General features: G+C 45.9%; 1 protein-coding gene across 1 annotated transcript in view; it reads left to right on the top strand.

The window, feature by feature from the left end:
- The first annotated feature begins 8,937 nt into the window (after positions 1–8,937).
- The window catches only part of LOC146199499 (UPF0764 protein C16orf89 homolog), a 102,267-nt gene continuing 89,314 nt past the window's right edge, over positions 8,938–21,890 (top strand). The window contains exon 1 of the mRNA XM_084594996.1: positions 8,938–9,230. Coding sequence (XP_084451122.1) covers positions 8,978–9,230 — 253 coding nt within the window. The 5' untranslated portion in view covers positions 8,938–8,977. The remainder of the gene's footprint in view (positions 9,231–21,890) is intronic.

A 21,890-nucleotide genomic window follows, 5' to 3' on the forward strand; every position in this document is an offset into this window, starting at 1 on the left:
TGCGCTTCAATGGAATTCCGCTCCATCGATGAGAGCGGTATATGGACACTCGCATACTGCTGGTATTAGGGGGTATGCAGGCTTCAGCGATGATGAGGAAATGCTTCACGAACAGAGGTATACGACTGACACGGGAGATCGTGGCGAAGCAATCTGTGTATTATAGAAGAACAGAGAGAAAATTATCTTGAATTGACGTTAAGTCTGGGTTGATCCTTGAAGTCTGAAGGATGTGGCACGCTGTGTCTTTTACAAGTGCTTGCCCCAAGGTGCACAAATGAGGCAACACAGCACTGTCGAGGAAGAACGCAACAGCCATCCATCCTTGCAAACCAATGGGAAGTAACGTGTCGAATGCAGTCGCTGCCTCCCACTGTGAAATACCGTCGTATTGGCGTGACGCGATGGAGGATCTTGCCATCAGCCGACGCCAGCCACCTTGCTTCCGGAGACGCAGTCATTTGTTTTCCCTTCGTTGGTTGAGAGAACGGCGGGTAGCTCGCGTCTGCACGGGAACTTGACGAACGGTAGCGCATCGGCAACAGTGATCGAGACCCGTGGCGGCAGGACGAGGTGAGATTCTTTCGCGCCGAAAGCTGAGATTCGATCTTAAATGAGCGTTCACCCTTAAGAGGGCAGGAGTTGTCCGGTGCGAAACCAGGCACGCAGTACGGGGCGCCCTGCTGAGGTCACCCTCCTCGCCAAAGTGTTAGCAGAGCGGCCGACGGCTCGGGGCAAGCCACACTTCACCCTATCGCGGTTCTCTGGTAGGCTGGCAGAGTGGAGAGCAATGTGTCTATATGCCGCCTATAGGGCGCCACTGAAAGCTGCCTAACGGTCATCTTCAAAAATCCTTCTGGGACACGAGTTGCCGCTGCTCATGTGTTCGCGGCGGCGATTTTTTTTTGTTTCAGCCCTTGTCGATTTTTTCTACAGCGGCCTAAAGCATAAAATTAAGGTTGACATTTGTGTAGAAGGGAAAACATTGATGATGCTGCAGCCATGCGGGAGAAACTAACGCTATAGGCGCTAGGTGTCTTCTAAACAAGCGATAAATGGCCAGCTGCATTTTTTATCCCTGCTTTACTTGTGGGTACGCTGCGTCGACTGGTCAATTACTCAACAGAATAATCGCAGTTTTTTATTTACCCTGTCTTTGCTTTGGAACCTCTTTTAATATGTGCTCATGGAGACGCTCCTCGATCCAATATATGGGACATTCCGCGCTACCCGCTGTTACATCGTACAATCACCGCTCTCTTTTGGGCATATCGCTTCATCGGCCGGATTCACAAGGCTTTAATGCGATATCGCTAAAGGTCCTGTGTCGTAGAAAATTCGGCGTTGTTGTCATTGTCGAAGGCCGTAAACGAAAAATCTCGATGTAAAATTCAGGGCCACTTTGAAATGTTCAGATTGATACTAAATTTCTCAACGAAGTTCCGTAACTAAAGGAAGATAATTAAGTGGAAATGAAAACGGAGCTAACTTTGAGTGGGATTGGAAGGCGAACCCAGGACTTTCATGATGCGACCCAGACAAAAGCTAATAGGCCGCGAAGACTTCAAGCTGAATAAAGTCAGACCTAATGAATTCGTGATGCGAACGAGGTCCGACAACGTAATTGCGTCCTGATCTTAACAGGCGATTCTCAATTAAGCACCCTCATATTTAAAGCTTCCCCCATGCGATTAGCCGTGACGATGGATTATCGTGTCGATGGCACGTTTCGTAGCGTGTGCAGTCGAAAAGTGGTGAAATATCCTAAAGCAAGCGTTTACAACATTCGATAAATCCCACGCTTCGCAAAGCTTGCGCGCTTAGGTAAAGGGACAAAATGTTTAGACATGCGGCTCTTGACAATCACTGCTTATAGACCATTGAATGCATGTACCACGTGCTTAAAACATCGTGTTTAATTCATTAAATTTTGTACTGACGGTCATCATATCTTTCTTTACTTCGCACTCAGGTCCTATGAATGGTTTGGAAAATTAAGCGCCACAAAAATATGCAGCACTGCACTAAGTAAATGAACTATTACAGGTTTAAGCAATAACCAACATATTTTGTTTCTTGCATCTAAACGCGAATGCTAGCGATTCTCAAAAATTCACGATGATGCGCTGATATTGTTTGAAGTGATTTATATCAAAATATCAGACAGGAAAATGACAAGCAACTTGTTAACGCTAAGTGAACTCGAACAGTACGCTCTCGGTCGTATTGCATGCCGAGCTGCGACGAGTAAATACAATCTAAAGGGCGTTTTTTACAGCTTTCAAACGTTTACCCAAGAAAAATCTATTGCTGGAGATGTCTCATAGTTTTTGACACACTGCACTGGCAGCGGATGCTGTTTATGCAACTATGCAAACGCGGCAGGAAAACGAACTCATGTCTCGAGGGCTGCATAGAAACATACAGCTAGCAGACGACGTGGCCGGCTATACGCTCCCCGATTTACTTTAAACTTCGCCACCAGTGGCGTGGCCGTCGCCTTGCACGGGGCGCAGCAGATTGAGAAAGCGGAAATGCGCTAGGTATGTACGAAACTCTTGATTCCCTTTCGTGTTTTCTTTTCCTGCATATATTAACTATTTGCTTGTTTATGATTAGGATAGTACGGCGATTCTATTCCAATTCAATTCTATATTAACTTCTGCACTGTCAGTTGTTAGTTCTGACGGCGCACACCTCCAGTCGCTCGAATTCCCAGTCGGTGATCCGGTCTATAACGACGAAGTTAAAAGGAAGGGGAAATCGCCTTCATGCCACACCTGCCCAGTTAGCTTCAAAGAGCTTTTTAAATATAGGGTCACTAACTCGCTCTGAAGATAATCTACCAGAAGTGGAGTACGCAAAGCCGGCAGCATACTAAATAATTATAAGTTTTTATTTACCCTTTGTACACACTCGATAGTCTTGAACCCTAGACGAAAAAGCTATATGTATGCAGGTTGCGAGCGTCTGGGGTCATGGAAACAGAGGATACTCAAGAGAAGAAAAAAAAAACAGTAGAGATGCGGTATGACCACATATACAACTGAATATGTAATAAATACGTCATAATATAATCTGTCTGAATCTCTCTACAAAATATTTCAGAACATGCAGAAGACACACTGTCGAGGGAATACAAAATTAGATAAAAAAAAACAACAAAAAACAAAACAAAACAAAACATTCTGGGGAGTACAGAGGGAAGGATAGACATCTCTGTAAACAAAGTAAAACGTAAGAACCTTGGACAGAAAAAGAATAAATATTATTTTCCGTTCTTTGATATTTATTAATTACATGTGGTGCTAAGAACTACACTGCTTGCTTATCATTAGTTTGTGTACGTGGAAGCTCGTTTATCAGAGCCTCGTGTTGTGGCTTCCAGTTTAGACGATAGTTCGCTAAGAGAATTGAGGAAATTCAGTGCAGCAAACGATAGTCATACAGGCGATCAAGAGGTATAATTATGGTTGGTTTTGCTTGGTTTTAGGGGGTTTAACGTCCCAAAGCGACTCAGGCTATAAGAGACGCCATAATGGAGGACTCCTTAAATTTCGACCACCTGGGGTTCTTTAACGTGCACTGACACCACAAGAGAAAGGTCCTCCCGTGTGCTCAATGAAACCAACTCCAGAAACAAATCAAATTTCTTTCATTTTTATCACTAGTAATATTTAAGGTTATATTTTGACGTTGTCGACCATACTATATGGCAGTAGTTCAAGTATGATTGCTCCATTGCATAATAAAGCAGCGGTTCTAAACTTGGTATAGAACGCCGACTGACACTGATATTTGTTTTTATATAATACGATTTAACTGATCATTTCATCTTACAGGTGCGTCAGTAAAGACGCCAAGAAGTCTAAACATTAACGATTTCAATCTCATAATTGCCGATAATGCGCGGAGGTTTTGAAATAATGGAAATAGTAAGTGGCATTTGACTTGGACCATTCCTTGAATGATTCAATATGAGTATTAACTTATTCAAGGAAGTCTTCTGGAGAAAGATAATAGTATTTCCAGTGCACATGTGGTATTTTATGCTCTGTGTTCTGTTAATTGAATCATTGATATAAATATTAAACGGAGGGGTCCAAGGAGACTGCTTTCAGGAACACCCCAATGAGTAAGTTGAAGGTTGGATTTCTCCCCGTCGACAAAAGCTGCCTGGTAACGTTGTGCTAGGTATGGGCAATATAAGTTAAGACAGGTGCCTCGGGCGTCGTATATTCCTAAATTTGGGACTGCTATACCGTGATACAATATATTTAAGTGTGCCCAAGGATGCGGGATCGAATCCCGGCCTCAGCGGCCGCTTTTCGATGGAGGCGAAAAGCAAGGCGCCCGTGTGCTGTACGATGTCAGTGCATATTAAAGAACCCCAGGTGGTCAAAATTTCCAGAGTCCTTCACTACGGTGTCTCTCATAGCATGAGTCGATTTGGAACATTGTACCTCATATACCAAACCTTGCCAAACCTATAGCGAACTTTATTAAGAAATCGAGAAAGTGAGAGGTTTTCTCTTCAATGTTTTGTACATGAACTCTTTATGCTGCAACAAAGCCAGCTCAACAGATTTAAATTTATCAAATCCGAACTGCGAATTGGCTTAAATGGCATGGTTTTTTTTAAAAGAAACTATCGGTTGATTTGAGAATTTTTTTTTTTTTTTTTTTCAAATCTTTCACAAGAATAAGAAATATTCAGATAGGACGATTAGACATGCTGTCTTTGAAAAAGTGGTCAATGAGAGTGAAATGGTAAATGCATGCTGTAAGCATACATCTATTATATCTTCTACAAAGTTAACTGGGTGAATTTGAAACCATCATAACCCACGCCAAGTGTGTAATTAAGATTAAGCAGAATAGAAAAAAAGACGGCCATCAGAATTTGTGGGACGAAATGCAACTGACCTGTAAATATTTTAATCCATTAACGGCAAAAGCAAAGCTCTCGGGAGGTTTATAGCTTTTAAAGACGCTGTTGACTTCTTCCGAAAGACTGGCACTCGATATGCGTTTAGTTATTTTTATTATAAGCAATCCTACTTTCTTGCTTTTGTTTTTCTGAAGGAAAACGTTGCTTAAAAATTTCCGAAATTCGGTAGGTTTATTTCTGTTATAGTTTTCAAGCAAGTTCCTTTCATATGCAGCATTAGCAGTTCTTAACTGTTTGGTAGGTAATTTCAATATTCTTTGAACTCAGCAAGGTCATAAAGATTGCATGTAGTCATAAAACGTTTCAGAACCTTACCCGTACGCTTCATCATCTTGACGTGTATGGGTGACCTATACATAGCTTTTAAACGTTTGTTCTAGTAGTTTTTGTTTGTAGAAAAAAGCAATCGTCATAAATGGGTATTCGCTTATTATAAAGACACTTTAAGATTCTTCGGGTGTGCAGAGAGAAAAAATGGGTGGCCATTTTATTTACTCAATCACAGGTTTTATGAAGGTGCAACGGATATGTTGCTAGCGATACACTGAAAGGTAAGCATTTCACGATCAAGCTTGGTTACATGAGGTAAATTGAACACTGATTTAGAAAAACAGCGCAGTGGTCACCAACTTGTGATACTATCATGCCAGTAGATTTTAGAGGAGATACAATATCAACTGTTAAAAGATTGAGGATGCTGGATATGCTGTTTCAGTAAGCTTTGCAGAAACCCCCCCATTGGACGTATTTCTCTCTTTCTTTTTAATTGGAAAATAGCGCGAGGCGTGCTTCTATAATGTGAAAGTAATATTACAGCCAATGATACGATATCGGCGTTCTCCACCATTAGAGTGTGGAAAAACCAAGCATGTGAAGTTTGCGGCAATGTAGTTTAATGTCGTTGTATACAGGAAGAAGCCGCCAATAAATAAAGTTCACTGTGTAAGTATCGTCACTATAACACAGCTCAGTGTTTCAGCGTTTATGCAGGCCAGAAGTTTCGTCAAGGCGTAACCATTTTATACCAATTCAAGGTATTTAGAAAAAATAATATATTCACTGGTGGACAACGCCAGTATCGCTCTGTGCGTACCTTTTCAAAGCATGATCCCAGGCTTAACCTCAACAAGAAGATCAATCAAAAGGCTGACTATATGTACTTTCTACTTACTTTCTCTTTTGGGGAAAACCGTGTCCAACCTAATAACAGCCACTCCATTCCATGACAAGTGGAAGTAACCACTGTGCCATTTGCTAACCGATATGCCTGCCTTAGTTGCATAAATTTTGATCGACTCGCCTGCTCACAAATCAGACCACTGAACGAGCTCGGAGCGTGGTATAGTCAACCCCACAACAATTTAATAGCTAGCGCTTGGTCTCTGTCCCCGTAGTCTCCCTGATGAGGTAGCCAGTAATTCTGGCTAATGATTCGTGAAATCATTGGTAACTCCAATAACAACTGGGCGAGACCGCGTGCCTCTCTGTGAAATGTCTTAGGGGCCCGCCTTAGGAAATGGTTCTCTATCTGCCTAATCAGCTTGCCTAATCACATCTCGTCCCCTCTGTCTGCTGTCGCGAAGTTGGGGTGGTGCCAGACGCCACGAAGCCCCTCCACGCCCATCACATCTGCGGCATCCGCGGTGTCGGCAACCGCATTGGCTGCCTTTATCGCTGCTCACGCATGGGCCTATATGGTGTGCGTTCGCTTCGCATCGCCAGAGAACCCTGTTCGATACCTGCTTTACTCTAATTAGCCGATATTTAGCGCAATTAATTTAGTTTTCGTAAAAGTTACAATGTAGTTTTGGCGTGGGCTATGACGGCTGGGACGTCACAAACCTTTTCAGCCAATGGGAATTATTGAGCCACAGACACCGGGGTTTTCTTTCGAAACGGTGAGTTTTACGCTACCTTCCAAATTAGTGAAGGACGCGTAAGTGTGTCAAAGAGTTTATTTTATATAAATGTACATCAGCTAGGCCTCATATTCCATGTTATTTATCTACGTGCATATGAAAATCTTGTTGGTATGCAATGAGTTTCGTCTGGGAAGGTGAGCTATTTCAAAATCAGTGTCGTGAAGGGTGTACTGATCGTGCACGAGTTATTTACAACTTAGCTCGGATCATTGTTTTTGACTACTAATATTTCGAGAAAGGAAACTTATAAAACAGGTGGTGATTTTCAGCCACTTAAATTCTAATTGGGCAATTTTACTGCAACATGCAGGATACTGGTACTAATCTAATGTCCTCATGACAAACACATAATTAAATATGTCAATGTATACGTTTAGGACATAGGCATATATTGATGGTTATACGCACGCACGAACAATGCTGCAATCGTGTTTCCATGACAGAAAATCTTTTCTAGCAGTTTGTTTGAAAGTATATATGTCGTTACTAATTCATTTGAGGAAATTTCAAGACGAAACTTCCTTTCAGAAAAGTCCCCCTAATCAAGGAATTGCCCGGGAGGTGGAGCTAGACGCTTCAACAAAAATAGCAGCGCGAAGGAGTGGGAGCGCCCACAAAGAATTCAAGGAACTAGAGCAAGACCCAACTCAAGCTACAATTTCAAGAAACGACGCTAAAGCTGTTTATTGCCTCCAGACTCGGACGTCGGGGCGGGCGCCCCTACCACATGCTGAGGGGGCGACGTACGGCGGACGCCTCAGGGCATCCCGCAGTGAAGAGCGGGCGTTCACTTCTTCGCTGAGATTGCCTGCATTTGTTTTGAACTTAGGGAATAGAGAGGAACGGAACAACGAGGGCAGGCGGGGAACTTATAGGGAAACTAATACAAGAGAAAAAGGGGATACACTCAGTCGCAATAATTCCGATCAACTACAATGAAGTTAACCAAGCGAGCGAGTTTGCCTGATCTCTCAAGCCAAGTTCCATTGTAATATTCATTGTCTCTGAGAAAACCTAATAAATTTTCCTTAAATTAGGTTAACGTCATGAGGGTACGTTTTGTATTCCTAATATTGCGTTGCGTTCACTTCCGTAACAGTAGACGTTTTTTTTTTTTGCTATCTGTTAACAATATCAGCAACCTCGCTGCCCCAGTGGGCACGTCTTCTTCCTGTGGTAATCGATTAGAGCTCGGTAATGAAAATTTTAAATTGGATTATATTTGCGTGTGTGTAGCAGACCTCGTCTACCTATGGATGTTTTTTGTTTATATTCCTAGCTTTTTCCTGTACTATATTTTACGCAAAGTTCTCCTGCGTACAATCATTTTAGGTTCTTCTATAGCTATATCCATCGGAAAGGATTCTACCATGGCAAGGAATAAATAGGCTTGGGTTTATCTTGACATGTACCATAGTATGTGATGTTCTGTACGACAGTCACATCGCACAGATCGTTCTCATGCCATTCAAGTCCGCGCACCAGTAAACGATTGACGCATTTGTTTTAGGATATCATTTGTTGATTTTCTCTAAAAGAGTGTTTCCTTCAGTCGCGTGCGAAATGTTCCAGAGACCTGTGTAGGTGTACGACAGCTTTGTTGCAATTAATAATCTGCGCATTACATGTGTGGAAACTGAGCACGCAATTACAGTGCACCGCTAGTGCGAGCTGCAAACGGTTGCTACTGTAACAATGCGCTAACTCAGAAATCGGAACTTTGGAAAGAAAACAATGCTGGACACAACTGTCAATGACATAAACCAGGCTAAATATCCGCTACGAAATATATATTACGAGGGCGTACGCGGGGCACTTGTTGCTGTCTCTGCGCTCCGTCTCCTTGACTGAAGCATCAGATGCATGCCCACTGGGCGGCATTGCGCGCATTCAACTGAGCGGCGAACAAAGAAAAGTTGAAACGGAATAGAGGGCGCGGCGGGTGCATGCTCTGCAGGCCCGCGTGGGCGCTTTCACCGATCGAACGGACCAACCGCGGCTAAGGGCGTCTCGTTTAAAAGAGTCGGGCCTGCCGAAGCCGGGAGTTCGCCGGTTCGCGAACAGCTGGGTTCTCGCTCTCGCTCGTTGGCGGCCGGCCGTAGCGATGTCAGCGACGAAAAGCGCTCGTGGCGGAGGCGCGCTGGCGCTTCTGGCGATTGCGACCGTCGCGAGCGCGCTGGTCCCGCGGCTGGGACAAGTGGTGGCGAGCGCGGTGGACCCATGGTCGACGACTTATGCAACTGACTGGAGTCTCGTGGACGATGCGTTGACCGTGGCCGAAGGCAGCGTGGCTGCTCTCGGGCACAGGATCGAGCACCTCTACGAGGACATCTACATTGGACTTGCAATGGTCGTAGGTAAGTTGCAATCAGTCCCCGACGTACTGTCTTGAGCTTAGCTGCATGTCATGCGAGGTAGCCCAGGAATAATATCCGCACGTTCGCAGCTGCAGAGCAAAGAAGGTCGTGGAACACTTTATAGTGGTCCTCAATTGTAGCCAGAGGTGATGCTTGGCTAGGAACTATAAGGGGAGCAACTTTATCCGCCACCGCAGTGAACCTCTAAAGGCAAACCGTTTTTGCGGATTGTAGTAACAAGGTAGGTTTGCTGTTTCCGCTGTCTGCCGTTCTCATTAAAGTATGCCAGCGATACGCCACCAAATAGTTCGCACCACTTCTTCTCCCAGTGGTTGGTTCTGTTCACGGTTGTGTACCAATGATAGGTGATGTGGGCATACATTTTGCCTAGCGGTTTCAGCAAGGTTACCCGGTGAACTCTCATTTACTTCAAATGTTATGAACAATTTTGTTTTTGCATTTTACCGCAGAATACGGGCCGAGATATCTTCCAGTTGCTTGGGAAATGGCAAAGAGATGCATATATGCCTGCCAAACCATGCCGATAACATCTGGCAGAATGACAGAGGAGGTGAAGGTGATTGCCTTCAGACATGTCGAAGTTAAAAAAACAACAACAGAAAACTCAACATGACGTTAGCCGTAATACTCGCTTATCCTGACTGATGCAAGGATTACGAACAAATAAAGAATTAGGGAAAGTCAATGAACATTGTGCTGCGACCCGAGTGTTGATTGAAACACCTGCAAAATATTCGACGAGAGGCACTCGCCACATGGTCTGTGTTCGTCATGAGATCACTGAATGAGGGAAGCCATCATAACTGTCTTTGCATGTCTGGCACCTCACAAAATGGTCCACTACAGTGATAGTTGGGCGACACAGAAAGCGTTTATGAGGAAAAAATGACATTATCTGTACTAAGTAATAATTTTAGTCAACGAACATTCGGAAACAGAGAGCGTGATGCTTGTGTCACTAGGGGCCACCAGTCGTCAGTCAACGCTATTTCTCCTGTAACGGTGTAGGCCAGTTCACGTCGACAATAAACCGCACATACTTTAAGTACTAAAACACATGAAACTTTCCGATAAATCTAAAACAATTCAGAGACAGATGGACCTAGCGGAAAGGTGACGAATCACCGGAAGATGATTACACATACTCCACAATTGGAGTTGTAATTTATGTTTGCCTTTATGAGAACCAGAGTTTCTAGCGTACGTGTACATACCATATGTATTTACCACACAAAAGAGGAGCAAGGTCGAAATTAACAAAAAGAAACAACGATTGGTTATGTGAAGCTGTCACATCACATCACTTTATTTTCCTTAAAGACCCCACTTGGGGGTATTACATAAGGGGTGAGTTCAATTAATGGCGCCTATAAACCTATGAACCACTGTACCCCACGGCGATAGGTACTGATGGACCACTTATGCAGAACTGCTTGTTCGTTTTTATCCAAAATACCTCAAGCAACTAGAGATGATCGGCATCGACTTTTCCTAATCGATAGGGTGAAAAAAAAAGAAAAAAAAAAGGGAGGGGTAGCAGCAAGCTTAAACACGCACGGCCAAGTTGCTCCTGTGACACATTTCAGTACTCCTCAGGCGCTCATTCGAACAATTTGACGTGTATGAAGAAACTTGCCTCAGCTCCATCGACCTGTAAAAGTCCACGCGCATCAGCGCGATCTGCTTGAGACATTCGCGATCAAGAAAAACCAGCAGTCCTGCATAAGTTATCCCTCAGTGGCTATCGCAGGAGCTAAAGGAGATAACTACATCGAACCGATGGAAAGGACAAACGGCAACCGACCACATGATGCGCTGCCGCTGGAATAGCTCGCGTGTCAACAAGTGTCTTCCTAGTCCAGAGGTGGGCGAAGTCAGCGCGCGGCACGATGTTTTCCCTCCGTTTCGCAGCTTGCATGGGTGACTGACTCATATGCGCTTTCCTGGCCGATCTTGACGAGCGAAGCGACAACGCCGTGTGAATTGCCAGTAATGAGTTTTAGCCCTGCCACCGCTTGACGGCGCGACAAGAAAAAAACACATCGAAATATTCTGAGCGCGCTGTCCAGCGCGCTAGGCCGCTAATCAGCCCGTTTTATGCTTTCACTTGCTACCAATTATGGGAGACGCGACAAAGTTTTCTCGTTTATGTCGTAACTATATATAGCTGTTCATGTTGACTTCACGGCGCGAAGCACACAAGGACGATGGAAATTAAATCTACAGGGATGTCCCTGTCATTTTCTGTCTGCCGTTTCTGCGTGTATCGCGCTTTAAAGTCAACATGAAATGTCATCAACTTGCCCAAGAAAGAGTTTTAATCTACTAACTGTGGCTACTGCAAGTGCGCAGAAACTGCTCTCAAATCTGTGGAATGAGGTCAGACTAAACGTTTGTAAGTCCAGCATTGGAGCGCACCGTGTGCATGTGCCTTTACGTGTGCGCGCGTGCGCGTGTGTGTGTGTGTGTGTGTGTGTGTGTGTGTGTGTGTGTGTGTGTGTGTGTGTGTGTGTGTGTGTGTGCGTGCGTGCGTGCGTGCACGGGGGGGATGGCACTCGTGCGCGAAAGAGCCTGTTACCGTAGTCTTGCGATACTACTTCTCCTTTTCCTTGTCCAACGTTGGTGTTTCCACTGATTTCGTCTGTCCGTAAGCTACGAACAGGCCCACCATTTCACAATAATTTCAGCTTTAATTGATTCCTCAAGGTGTAAACTCGGAGGTAGCGAACATATATAGTTTCCTGTATTTTCAGCTGCAGCTTCTGAATGCGGTTGAAGTATCTTTAAATAAATGTTCATTTCGTATCAGGTGTTGTCCGGCTTTACAGTCCGCTCACTTGACTAAAAATGGAGGATTCAGTTATTGCGTTGGTTTCAGAAACCACGATTCAGTGTAGCTTTTCCTCCTTTTTCGCTACCGTCATGCACACGAATGCAAGAAACCGATAATGCAAGCTAATGTTATACGACGCACATGCTGTGAAGGGTAAGCTTTGAGAAGGAGACAGATGTCAAACGCTACCGAAAAATTTAACCACAGTCTGTAAACGAAAGAGGAAACACCGGATTTATGTTTCTAATAAGACACATTACATCCATCAGTCAGGTAGTGCAATTTGTGGTTGTTGTGTTATAATAATACGAACGGCCTTGTTCAGTAGAAGCCGGACGCCTTTGTACTGTGTGGTGTTAGTGCAATTAAACAACCCCGGGTGGTCTAAATTTCCGGAGCCCTCCACTACTGCGTCCCTCATATCCTCAGTCGCTTTGGGACGTTAAAGCCCATCAGTCTAAACCTAAACCTTGAGAGCTCAAACAGATGCTCGTGAAAGATGTTTTTCTTTTTTGCACCGTTATAAAATACTGTAATAAGGCACGGTTCCACCATTCGATCATGTTAGAACTGACTAGTAAATTTCATTCGAATTTCTTCAAAAAGTTCGTGAAAAGGTTACACCGAAACAGAATCCTCGTCGCATCTTCAGAGATGTCCGGCATGGGCTAATGCTTTTCAGTCTTGAATTTTGCTCTCCAGCAGCGGAAGAGACTCGATCGCTGTGTTTGCCAATTTTCCCCTCTTCTTTCAAGGAGCTGGCTGGTATCTGCACTGCAGCAAGATTCTACTTCAGCCGAGGTGTCGAATTTCTTGAAGAGACGATTCGGCAAATATTGCTTCTAGTGTCATTATGGTCTCAAATTTCGGTGGGCCCAAGACAGAGAAGAGTAACATAAATGCCATCTTCATCCAGACAAGGACGGAGCGAAACTCGAGACGCAAAGCTTCTGGCATGTGATGAAGTTAAAGCAGCGCGCAAACTTCAAATTTTATTTTTCGTGAAATGCCGGGACAGCCCCTTTGGAAGCAGTGACCTGCATTATATCAGTATTCTTATTTTGTTGTTTATTCTCATTCCTCTAATATATATATATATATATATATATATATATATATATATATATATATATATATATATATATATATATATATATAGAAGCTGTGCGTAACTAGAGCGTTATTGTCCAAAACTTATCTGGTAGTGGCGCTCCTGTTCATGGAAGCCGACATTTTAGCGTCATAAATATAAAACAAGTACTTGCTAAAAATGTCATGCCTTACGAATGCCAATAAAGACACTTGATTTGGTCCATGCGCTGTTAAGTTTGGGTCGCGAGTGCCGGGGTAGCGTACCGCTGCGGAGCGCGGCCCCTCGGTAGCGTTGGCCTGGCGGCTCCGTGGACGGCGGACGGCATCAAAGGTGTCAGCAAAGACGAGGCGTCTTTTAACGAAACAACCTTTACTACAACATCGAGAAGATACGGGCAGAGAAGCTGACCCGGAGAGAATACAGACACTCTCACACAGCTGGTGTCTAGCGTCGTGCCAACGGCGCGTCAAAGTAGTCTCTATCTCAGCGGAGTCGGCCGCTGCTTTTTATAGGTTTTCCAGTTCACCGGGAAAGGGTAAACCCTCACAGGAAAAGGAGAGCCAAACATGTTGGTTCACGACGAATGACTCAATCGCAGATGGTCCGACCTCATCTCCTCCACCTCCTGCAGACGGGCGAGGGCGGCGCCCTCTCTCACGAGCTCCAGGCTTGGCCGGCGTTTGCCCACACACACGCACGCACACACATTTGGCGCGTGGCAGGAACACGCTGAGACTTGTCGGCGGGAGGAAGCGTTGCGCGGCCGATGAACGGCGTCGAAATGGCCGATCCGCTCGCGGTTCTGCCTGTTGCTATGCGGTGGCCGCGTCAGCTGTCCCACTTCTCGGTGGAGAAACGTAACAGACTGCCCCGCCGGGGAAGGGAGATCCCGAAGGGCAGGGGACTGCATCCGCTGTCCGGAGGGATCGGGATGTTGCTGCTAGCCGGGGTCGCTCCACTCAGCTTCTCTTGAGCTCAAACAGCCTGAAGAAGTCCTTAGCAAGTTCGGTTTCCAAGGCACTCTGCAACTTGTCTTCAGGAGAGATTTCTGACAACCCACAACGTCACAACCACGCTAAAAACTCAACTGGTCAGCCAGCAAGCACGGCACAAACTTCACTAAGTTTTGCCAGACTATTTCCCTCTTATGCCCCCATCTACAGGGTCTTGAATATTTGGGGGCTGGGATTTAAAAAATGCCCATTCAAAATCTACTTCCCCATTCGAGCTCAAACAACGTTCACTAAGTAGCAAAATATCGTCTACGTTATCTGATAAGTGATTCAACATCAGTACTTGCCTAAATTTTTTGAAACCGAGGAAAAACTGCTCTCGGCGGCGTGCACAATTTTCGCAGAAGAGAGTCGAAACGCTGCTTTGACATGGCACGTCATCTGTCGAGCAGTGAGGCAAGCTCAATCCCGGCCGTTAGTGCGCTTGCCTCGCTGCCCGACAGATGACGCACCATGTCAAAATAGCTTTTCGACTCTCTTCTGCGAAAATTGTGCACGCCACCGAGAGCAGTTTTTCCTCGATTTCGGAAAATCTAGGCAAGTACTGATGTTGAATCACTAATCAGATAACGTAGACTATATTTTGCTACTTTGTGAACGTTATTTCAGCTCGAATGGGGTAGTAGATTTTGAATGGGCATTTTTTAAATCCGAACCCCCAAATATTCAAGACCCTGTATATTAAAGGGCAGCTCAGCAGCACTTGAAACGCGTCCACAAATTTGAAAATCGCATTTTCAAAACAGCACTTCAAACAAAGATACTACAATACAAATGTTCAAAATCCTATGTCAGGAAGAAAAACACCAACTAGTGAATAAAGGCTTCTTCTCACGTTATGGGCTTCGACTTAAGCCATCGGCGTTACCGTTGAGATCACCTTTTTCACTAAAGCATCACCTTACCTTCCTGTTTCTGTGCAAAGAAACGCATGAGCATGAGTCGCTCACTTTTCTGAACAATCTATCCCTCTCCTTACGGATTGCGCACCAGTCATGCATTTGCTTTTCACGGGCGCATTTGTGCCGCTGGGATAGTCGCTTTCTCTTTCGCGATAGCTTCAACTTGTTCCATTCTTTCTCGCGCCTGCCTTTCCGCTTTTTTCTGCGGCAGTACTGGAACACATGCTTTCTGCTTTCTTTTCGCAACCGTATGCGTTTGGTCTCCTTAGGAGGGCAGCATTGTTTCTCGCGCCTGCCCTTCCGCGTTTTTCGTCGGCAGCACTGGAATACTAGCCTTATTCTGCTTTCTTTCTGAGCAATCTCTGACAAGCTAGCGGTTAACGTTCTAGCGGTAACCGGAGCTAGTAGGACACCGGTGTCGTCAAAGTGCGGCGCCGCGTCTGCATCGCGGCTAGCAGCGCATGACTCACTTTCTGTCAAGTCCGAACGACAACTGCTCACGCCAGCACTCAAGCTACGCATTTCCTCTGGCAGCGCCGCGGCTGCATCGCATGACTCACTTTCAGTTAAATCCGAACAACAACGACTGACGTCAGTCACATCAGTCCTCCTCCTAGGCATTTGCTCTGGCGGCTCGCCACTCAGTGCGTCGCCTCGCTCGGAGCTAACCGGCGCATGATCAAGCTCTTTCGACAGCTGGGGCGCTTCGGATTGCGCGAAGGTCATATGTGCCACGTACGCGTTCTCACTGGGGTTGCTTTCGCGAATACAACCTAGCATGGTATTGGGGCACGAACGATTCTGACTCCGCTCTGGTCGTTCGCTGTCGCCTTCGCAAGTCTCGCTCTCCACAGCGGACGCGCACTCCTCGTCGGTCTGCCCTGGCTGATCACAACTCGCGGGCTGCGCAGTTTCCCTGATCGGCACTTCGTTTTTCTGCGTGCCCTGCTCTACGACACAGCTGATTTCGGAAACCGAAATTTTCTCCTCTCCTAGCTCGTTTTTAGCTCCGTCGCGCTCTACACAAGCTTCTGCTTTCGACTCGAGAGGCGGTTCAGTTACTACCAGTTCCCCACACTCATTTGATGGAACTGTATCTCCTACAGCTACTTGGGTCGGCATGCAGTTCACCTCGCTTAACGGCGTCACTTCGGACTTCTCACCGATTAAGCCTGTGCTAACCGTCTCAGCTAGTGGCTCGACCAAGGTAACAGGATACTCTTCTGTTCCAGGCTCGGTCGGCTCGCTACTGCGGTCACATTGCTCGGCCGCTTCCCCAAGCTGTTTCTCACACTCCGGTGCAAGTTCGATTTGCTCCGGAACTTCCGCACTGTCTAGCCATTCGCTTACAGCGGCTTTCAACTGATAGGCCAAATCAAAGTAAGCCGTGTTACAATGTTTCTCGCTCTCATATCTTTTCCGAAGATCCTGAGGCGTTATCTGATATCGTATCAGCAATGACTCTTTTAGTGCATCGTAATTTTTCAAGCGGTCGCCAACCAATCGCTTGATTTCTTCCGACGCTTCAGCGGAGAGAAGAGCTACCAACTTCTGCGCCCAACTATCTCGCTCGAAGCGTTTACTTCTGCAGACATTCTCAAAGTCTGCCAAATACTTTGTCATATCCTCGGCAATGAGGAACGGTGGTAGACCATCTCGCGGTATTGAACCGTTACACTGAATGGCATTGCAAGCTTTAATCCTTTCCACGCTCATTCTATGTGCTGATATCTCCAGCTGCATCAGCTTCCTTACGCGGGCGTCCTCTTTCTCGTGACGTTCCCTGCGTTCACGTTGCTCTTGACGTTCGTTAATGATCTCAAGGCATTCCAAAAGCTCGTCATCTTCAGCTTCCAACGCAAGAATAGCCTTTAACACTTCTGGTTTTCTGAGTTTGTCTGACAAATTCAGACCCAACTCCTCCGCAAGCTCCAGCAATTTCGGTTTGCGCAACGACTTCAAATCCAAATTCATGGCTGTTCCGAGTGCTGCCTTCTCTACTGCCCACTATTGCCTTGCTGCAATTAACCCAGCAACAACGACAACACAATTACCAGCTCTGTTCTCTACTTAACAAAAGCCTGGCAAAACTCAGTAGAAGAAAGTCCCGCACTCACCAAACCTCGCAGCCAAGAATCCAACGCAGTCGTTCCGCTGCAGGCAACCAGTCATCACACAGGGCTCGTTGCACTGCTCCCGCCTTTCCGCTGAGCTGCTTTGATTCACGAGTCACGCCTCGGACATCTCCGCTCTTCCCACCAGATGTTGCACCTTGGTCAGGCCCGTCTCGTTTCACCGACCACGGTCACTGCTTGGTCGTCCTCGTCTCTCCGCTTTCCGCTGTTCCCCAGTTGTTGGACGACGGTATCGCCTGGCTAGTCCCTCCAACCACGGTTACGGCTTGGTCGTCGTCATCCCACCGACCACGGTTAGGGTTTGGTCGTCCCACCGATGCCTACCAGTTGTTACGTTTGGGTCGCGAGTGCCGGGGTAGCGTACCGCTGCGGCGCGCGGCCCCTCGGTAGCGTTGGCCTGGCGGCTCCGTGGACGGCGGACGGCATCAAAGGTGTCAGCAAAGACGAGGCGTCTTTTAACGAAACAACCTTTACTACAACATCGAGAAGATACGGGCAGAGAAGCTGACCCGGAGAGAATACAGACACTCTCACACAGCTGGTGTCTAGCGTCGTGCCAACGGCGCGTCAAAGTAGTCTCTATCTCAGCGGAGTCGGCCGCTGCTTTTTATAGGTTTTCCAGTTCACCGGGAAAGGGTAAACCCTCACAGGAAAAGGAGAGCCAAACATGTTGGTTCACGACGAATGACTCAATCGCAGATGGTCCGACCTTATCTCCTCCACCTCCTGCAGACGGGCGAGGGCGGCGCCCTCTCTCACGAGCTCCAGGCTTGGCCGGCGTTTGCCCACACACACGCACGCACACACATTTGGCGCGTGGCAGGAACACGCTGAGACTTGTCGGCGGGAGGAAGCGTTGCGCGGCCGATGAACGGCGTCGAAATGGCCGATCCGCTCGCGGTTCTGCCTGTTGCTATGCGGTGGCCGCGTCAGCTGTCCCACTTCTCGGTGGAGAAACGTAACAGCGCCTTGGGTAGCAGCGTGAAGAATCACGCGTATGAAATACGGCCTGGATGCTTCCGTGATTTGTGTAAGAGTTCCGTCAAGGTAGATGGACATTGATAGCGAAGGCTCCATAGGCGTCCATATATTAAAAGAAAAAAAAAAACATGACAGTTGATGGGCATTCCTGGGTGCTTGAGGCTCGTCAATTTTATGACGTTGAACGACGTGATAGCTACGTTTGCTATTGGCGCGAAATATAAAGTGCCAATTTTCTGGGTCCACTCTGCCCTATTTACAAGGCCGTCTTTAGAGAAATGCATTTGAGCTCTCTCCGACTTTTGCCATCCAAATGGGCTCAAATTCCACTGATTGCGTGCAGCAATCCAACAAATGGACATGGCTGGTGAAGAAGATGCAAACCAGCAACTTTTACAAAGGGACAGATTTGTGCATTGGCCTAACCGTGCAATTTGCAATACTATATATATATATAATTTAGATAAGTGGCCAGTGTGCATACGCAAAGTGGTGGACTACCCGTGCCGAGAAGACCTCCTATGTTAAAGTCTAGAGGGAAAATATTTAGTTTGAGACTGAATCCTTTCTGTCACAATGTACCGTGATGCGTCGGTTCTTCGCATGCTGCGAGCTGAGCTCCATAAGTCCAAAGAGTTTGGAAAGAGAAGATAAGCGTGCCACATTAACTCAACAAGACTTCGCGCTGGCGCACGAGGGCGACAAAAGGACTCACCAACAAAACTGAGGATCATCCTACGAAATAGCAATGACCTAGAAGTAATAAATGCCCAAGGAGAAAACTTCTCAACCGACATTTTATGATATAAAACAGTAACATTTGTGCCATTCCCTGTAGAGCCAGTGCAGACAGCAAGAAGGCAACGAAAAGGAGCTGCTTTATTTGCATCGCAAGCACCGCAACAAGGCCTCGAAATTCCACGTAAGCAATGCAAACAAAGATGCAAACAAGGGGCACAATAAGGCTGTCACAGTAAAATTACAAATTTCAGCACGTTATGTGGTTAAAAACATGATGTATTTGATATTTTGTCTTATTTTATAAAAGCACGGTAGTTTAATTAGTAGGTTGATATTAGAGAGATTTAGCTTACCGTGCCGCGATCCGCCACCGTGACCCGCTACCGTGCGTGGGAGGGGCGCACAAGCTGATTGGTCCCGACGCGGCAGGTCTATGTGCCGACATCCAGTATGTGGTGCCATCTATCGGCGTCAAGGAATCTGGGCATGCGCAGTGGAACGCGCGGTTGCGGATCACGGTAGCGGATCGCGGATCACGGTAAGCTAAAACTCTCTATTGTGTTGTGTGAAAGTCCCCCCCCCCCTCCTCTCTCTCTCCCCGCTGTAGCTATGCTAAAGTGGCGCTAAACCGCTTTTGAGCCTTCGCTATACAGCAGTCAATCCGCCTTGGCTCTCCAGCACACATTGACAGGCTCGTTCCCACTGAGCCCTTCCATTTAACACTGCCATAACCTCTGCCTCTCAGTACTGACGCAAGCGACTTCTTGAGTATTGTCCGCTTTCTAGCTATTTTCGAGTAACCGCGTTATGCAGGGACAGGCGGCTGCAGATATGAAAATTCCCTGCAGATAGTGTTACAGAACGACGACTGGTCCTATATACCCCAATAGTACGATGCAAAAGAGATGACGTCAATACTACTGGGTAAACCGTCTGCATCTAGCATACCCAATTTAAAATGTGATGGCAAAGCTGAATATTGCAAGCCTCGCTGCTGCATATGTGTGACACCTTCATGCCGCCAGCTACGTTGCCATAACCGTGGCGTCAACGTTTTTCAGATGTTTTCATTCCTTATTTTGTATGTCGTTTCCTGATATTCTAATATGGACGGTCGGAAGCCGACGCCGACGACGCACGGTTAAGTATCTGGGAGCAGTTGAGCATCTCATCCCCCTTGTTTTGTTTCTCCAGCCCTTTGCATATCGCGAAATAGACGTTCGCTTAGTACCCACAGCTAGCGCGGTAACAAGATTCTTTAGCTGACTCCTTCTATATTTCAAACCAGCCAGCTGACAAAGCTTAGGATAGTGCGTGAAACTTGCCCATAATTTTAATGGCGGGCAAGGGAGGCGCAGTGTGCAAAACCATGCAAGCAATTTCATAGCGTATACGCGGTCTTTGCACGTGTGTATTCCAGCGTTTATGAGTATATGGCGTCCGTCTTACTGATTGACAATGCTAAGTCTCCTGCATCGCGTTGCAAGATGCGGTACATATTCACTGCGCTTTCCTTGTTCGTTCTTTATCTTTGATCTCTATTCCTGTGCCTTGTCTCCGTAGTTAAGTAGAAGAGCCGGCGTATGAAATAAGTTCCCCCGCCTTCCTTGTTCAAATCATAACCTTTCCTTCTCCGGAGTCCCCGAAAAATTCTGCCCTAATAAACCTTGATGAGTATTTATATGGAAGAGAGAGTATTCATCTCTCATTCATTATGCTATTAGAACTGTGGCTAATTGCGCCTTATGTTAGCTGCGAAGTTATTATTTGATATTGCGTCTTCTGATTCCTTAGTTTTATTCCTTTCGAGAATGCTTTAATTGCGTCCTAATTTCACTGAGGCTTCATTGCATTGATTTCACAACTAAATTCTTCCAAAAATTGAGCGCTAAAATGATTGGTACGGTAAATGCGGATTCATGGCATAATATACCAGGTAATTACCACTTTGTTCATGATTTATCAACTGTGTTCAGGCCATCAAAAACTGAGCAGTCGAAAAGTGAATCAGGCCTGAACTGTGCACGGTGCCAAAAAAAAAAAAAAAATGGTGACACCCTTTGAAGGGGTTGATTATATAGCGACACCGTTGTGTGTTTGGTCCCAGTTAGCATGAATGTACAGAATGGCATGTTGAGAATGTGGTCTCGAAGTTTTCCTGAAGGCTGAGCAAAAGAATGTAAGCTGTTTCAGCAGTTGCAGCAGAGGTTATTTCCTATGTTGGATAGTTGATTGCGTTATATTGAAAGGCGCAAGGTGAGCTCCTTATCGCATTAAAGTACTGACACGCGAAGAGTAATAACGCGTTTCCAATGGACTAATCATATTTACTGGCTTTAATTCAGAGACAAGGTAACATGTTTTCCAACTCTAATGTTCCTGACCCTCTTCCTCAGATCGTTGAACGGAAGACATAGAAAGAACGAGGTTATTACCGATGTATTTGCAATAGTCGCAACCAATTCAATTCATATAATTGGTTCATGATCTTGTTTCAGCTAATTGGAATGCAAAAGGCGACCCACTGGAGAATAAATGCAAAGAGGCAGATATGACGACTGGACATGCACAAAAAATTGGATATTCATGTGTGGACCATAGCTTAGATTGAAACGCGTGATAACCTATGGCCCAGGTGCGTTTCGTTTCACGCCCCGTATGTTTTTCTCTTTTCTATTTTTCTGCGCTTCTAGCTCTCTTTATTACGCAGTAATAAGATTCACAGCCAGAATGTTTCACTGTGCAGACAAATGTAAAATATTGAGCCAAGATTCGTAAAGGACGTGAGATGAAAGCGGTACATTGATGGCATATACATAGCTCTTGAAGCACGCGGTACTCTTTACGTTGCCGTTCTCAGCTATCAGGGCAAAGTCTTCTGTATAGACCTTGCTGAAGATGTATGCAAACCAGTCAAAAAGCTGAGAAGCAAAGCAAAGGC

The sequence above is a fragment of the Amblyomma maculatum genome, chromosome 2 (assembly GCF_055883805.1).
Source record: "Amblyomma maculatum isolate TAMU_Amacu chromosome 2, ASM5588380v1, whole genome shotgun sequence".
Taxonomy (NCBI): Eukaryota; Metazoa; Arthropoda; class Arachnida; order Ixodida; family Ixodidae; genus Amblyomma; species Amblyomma maculatum.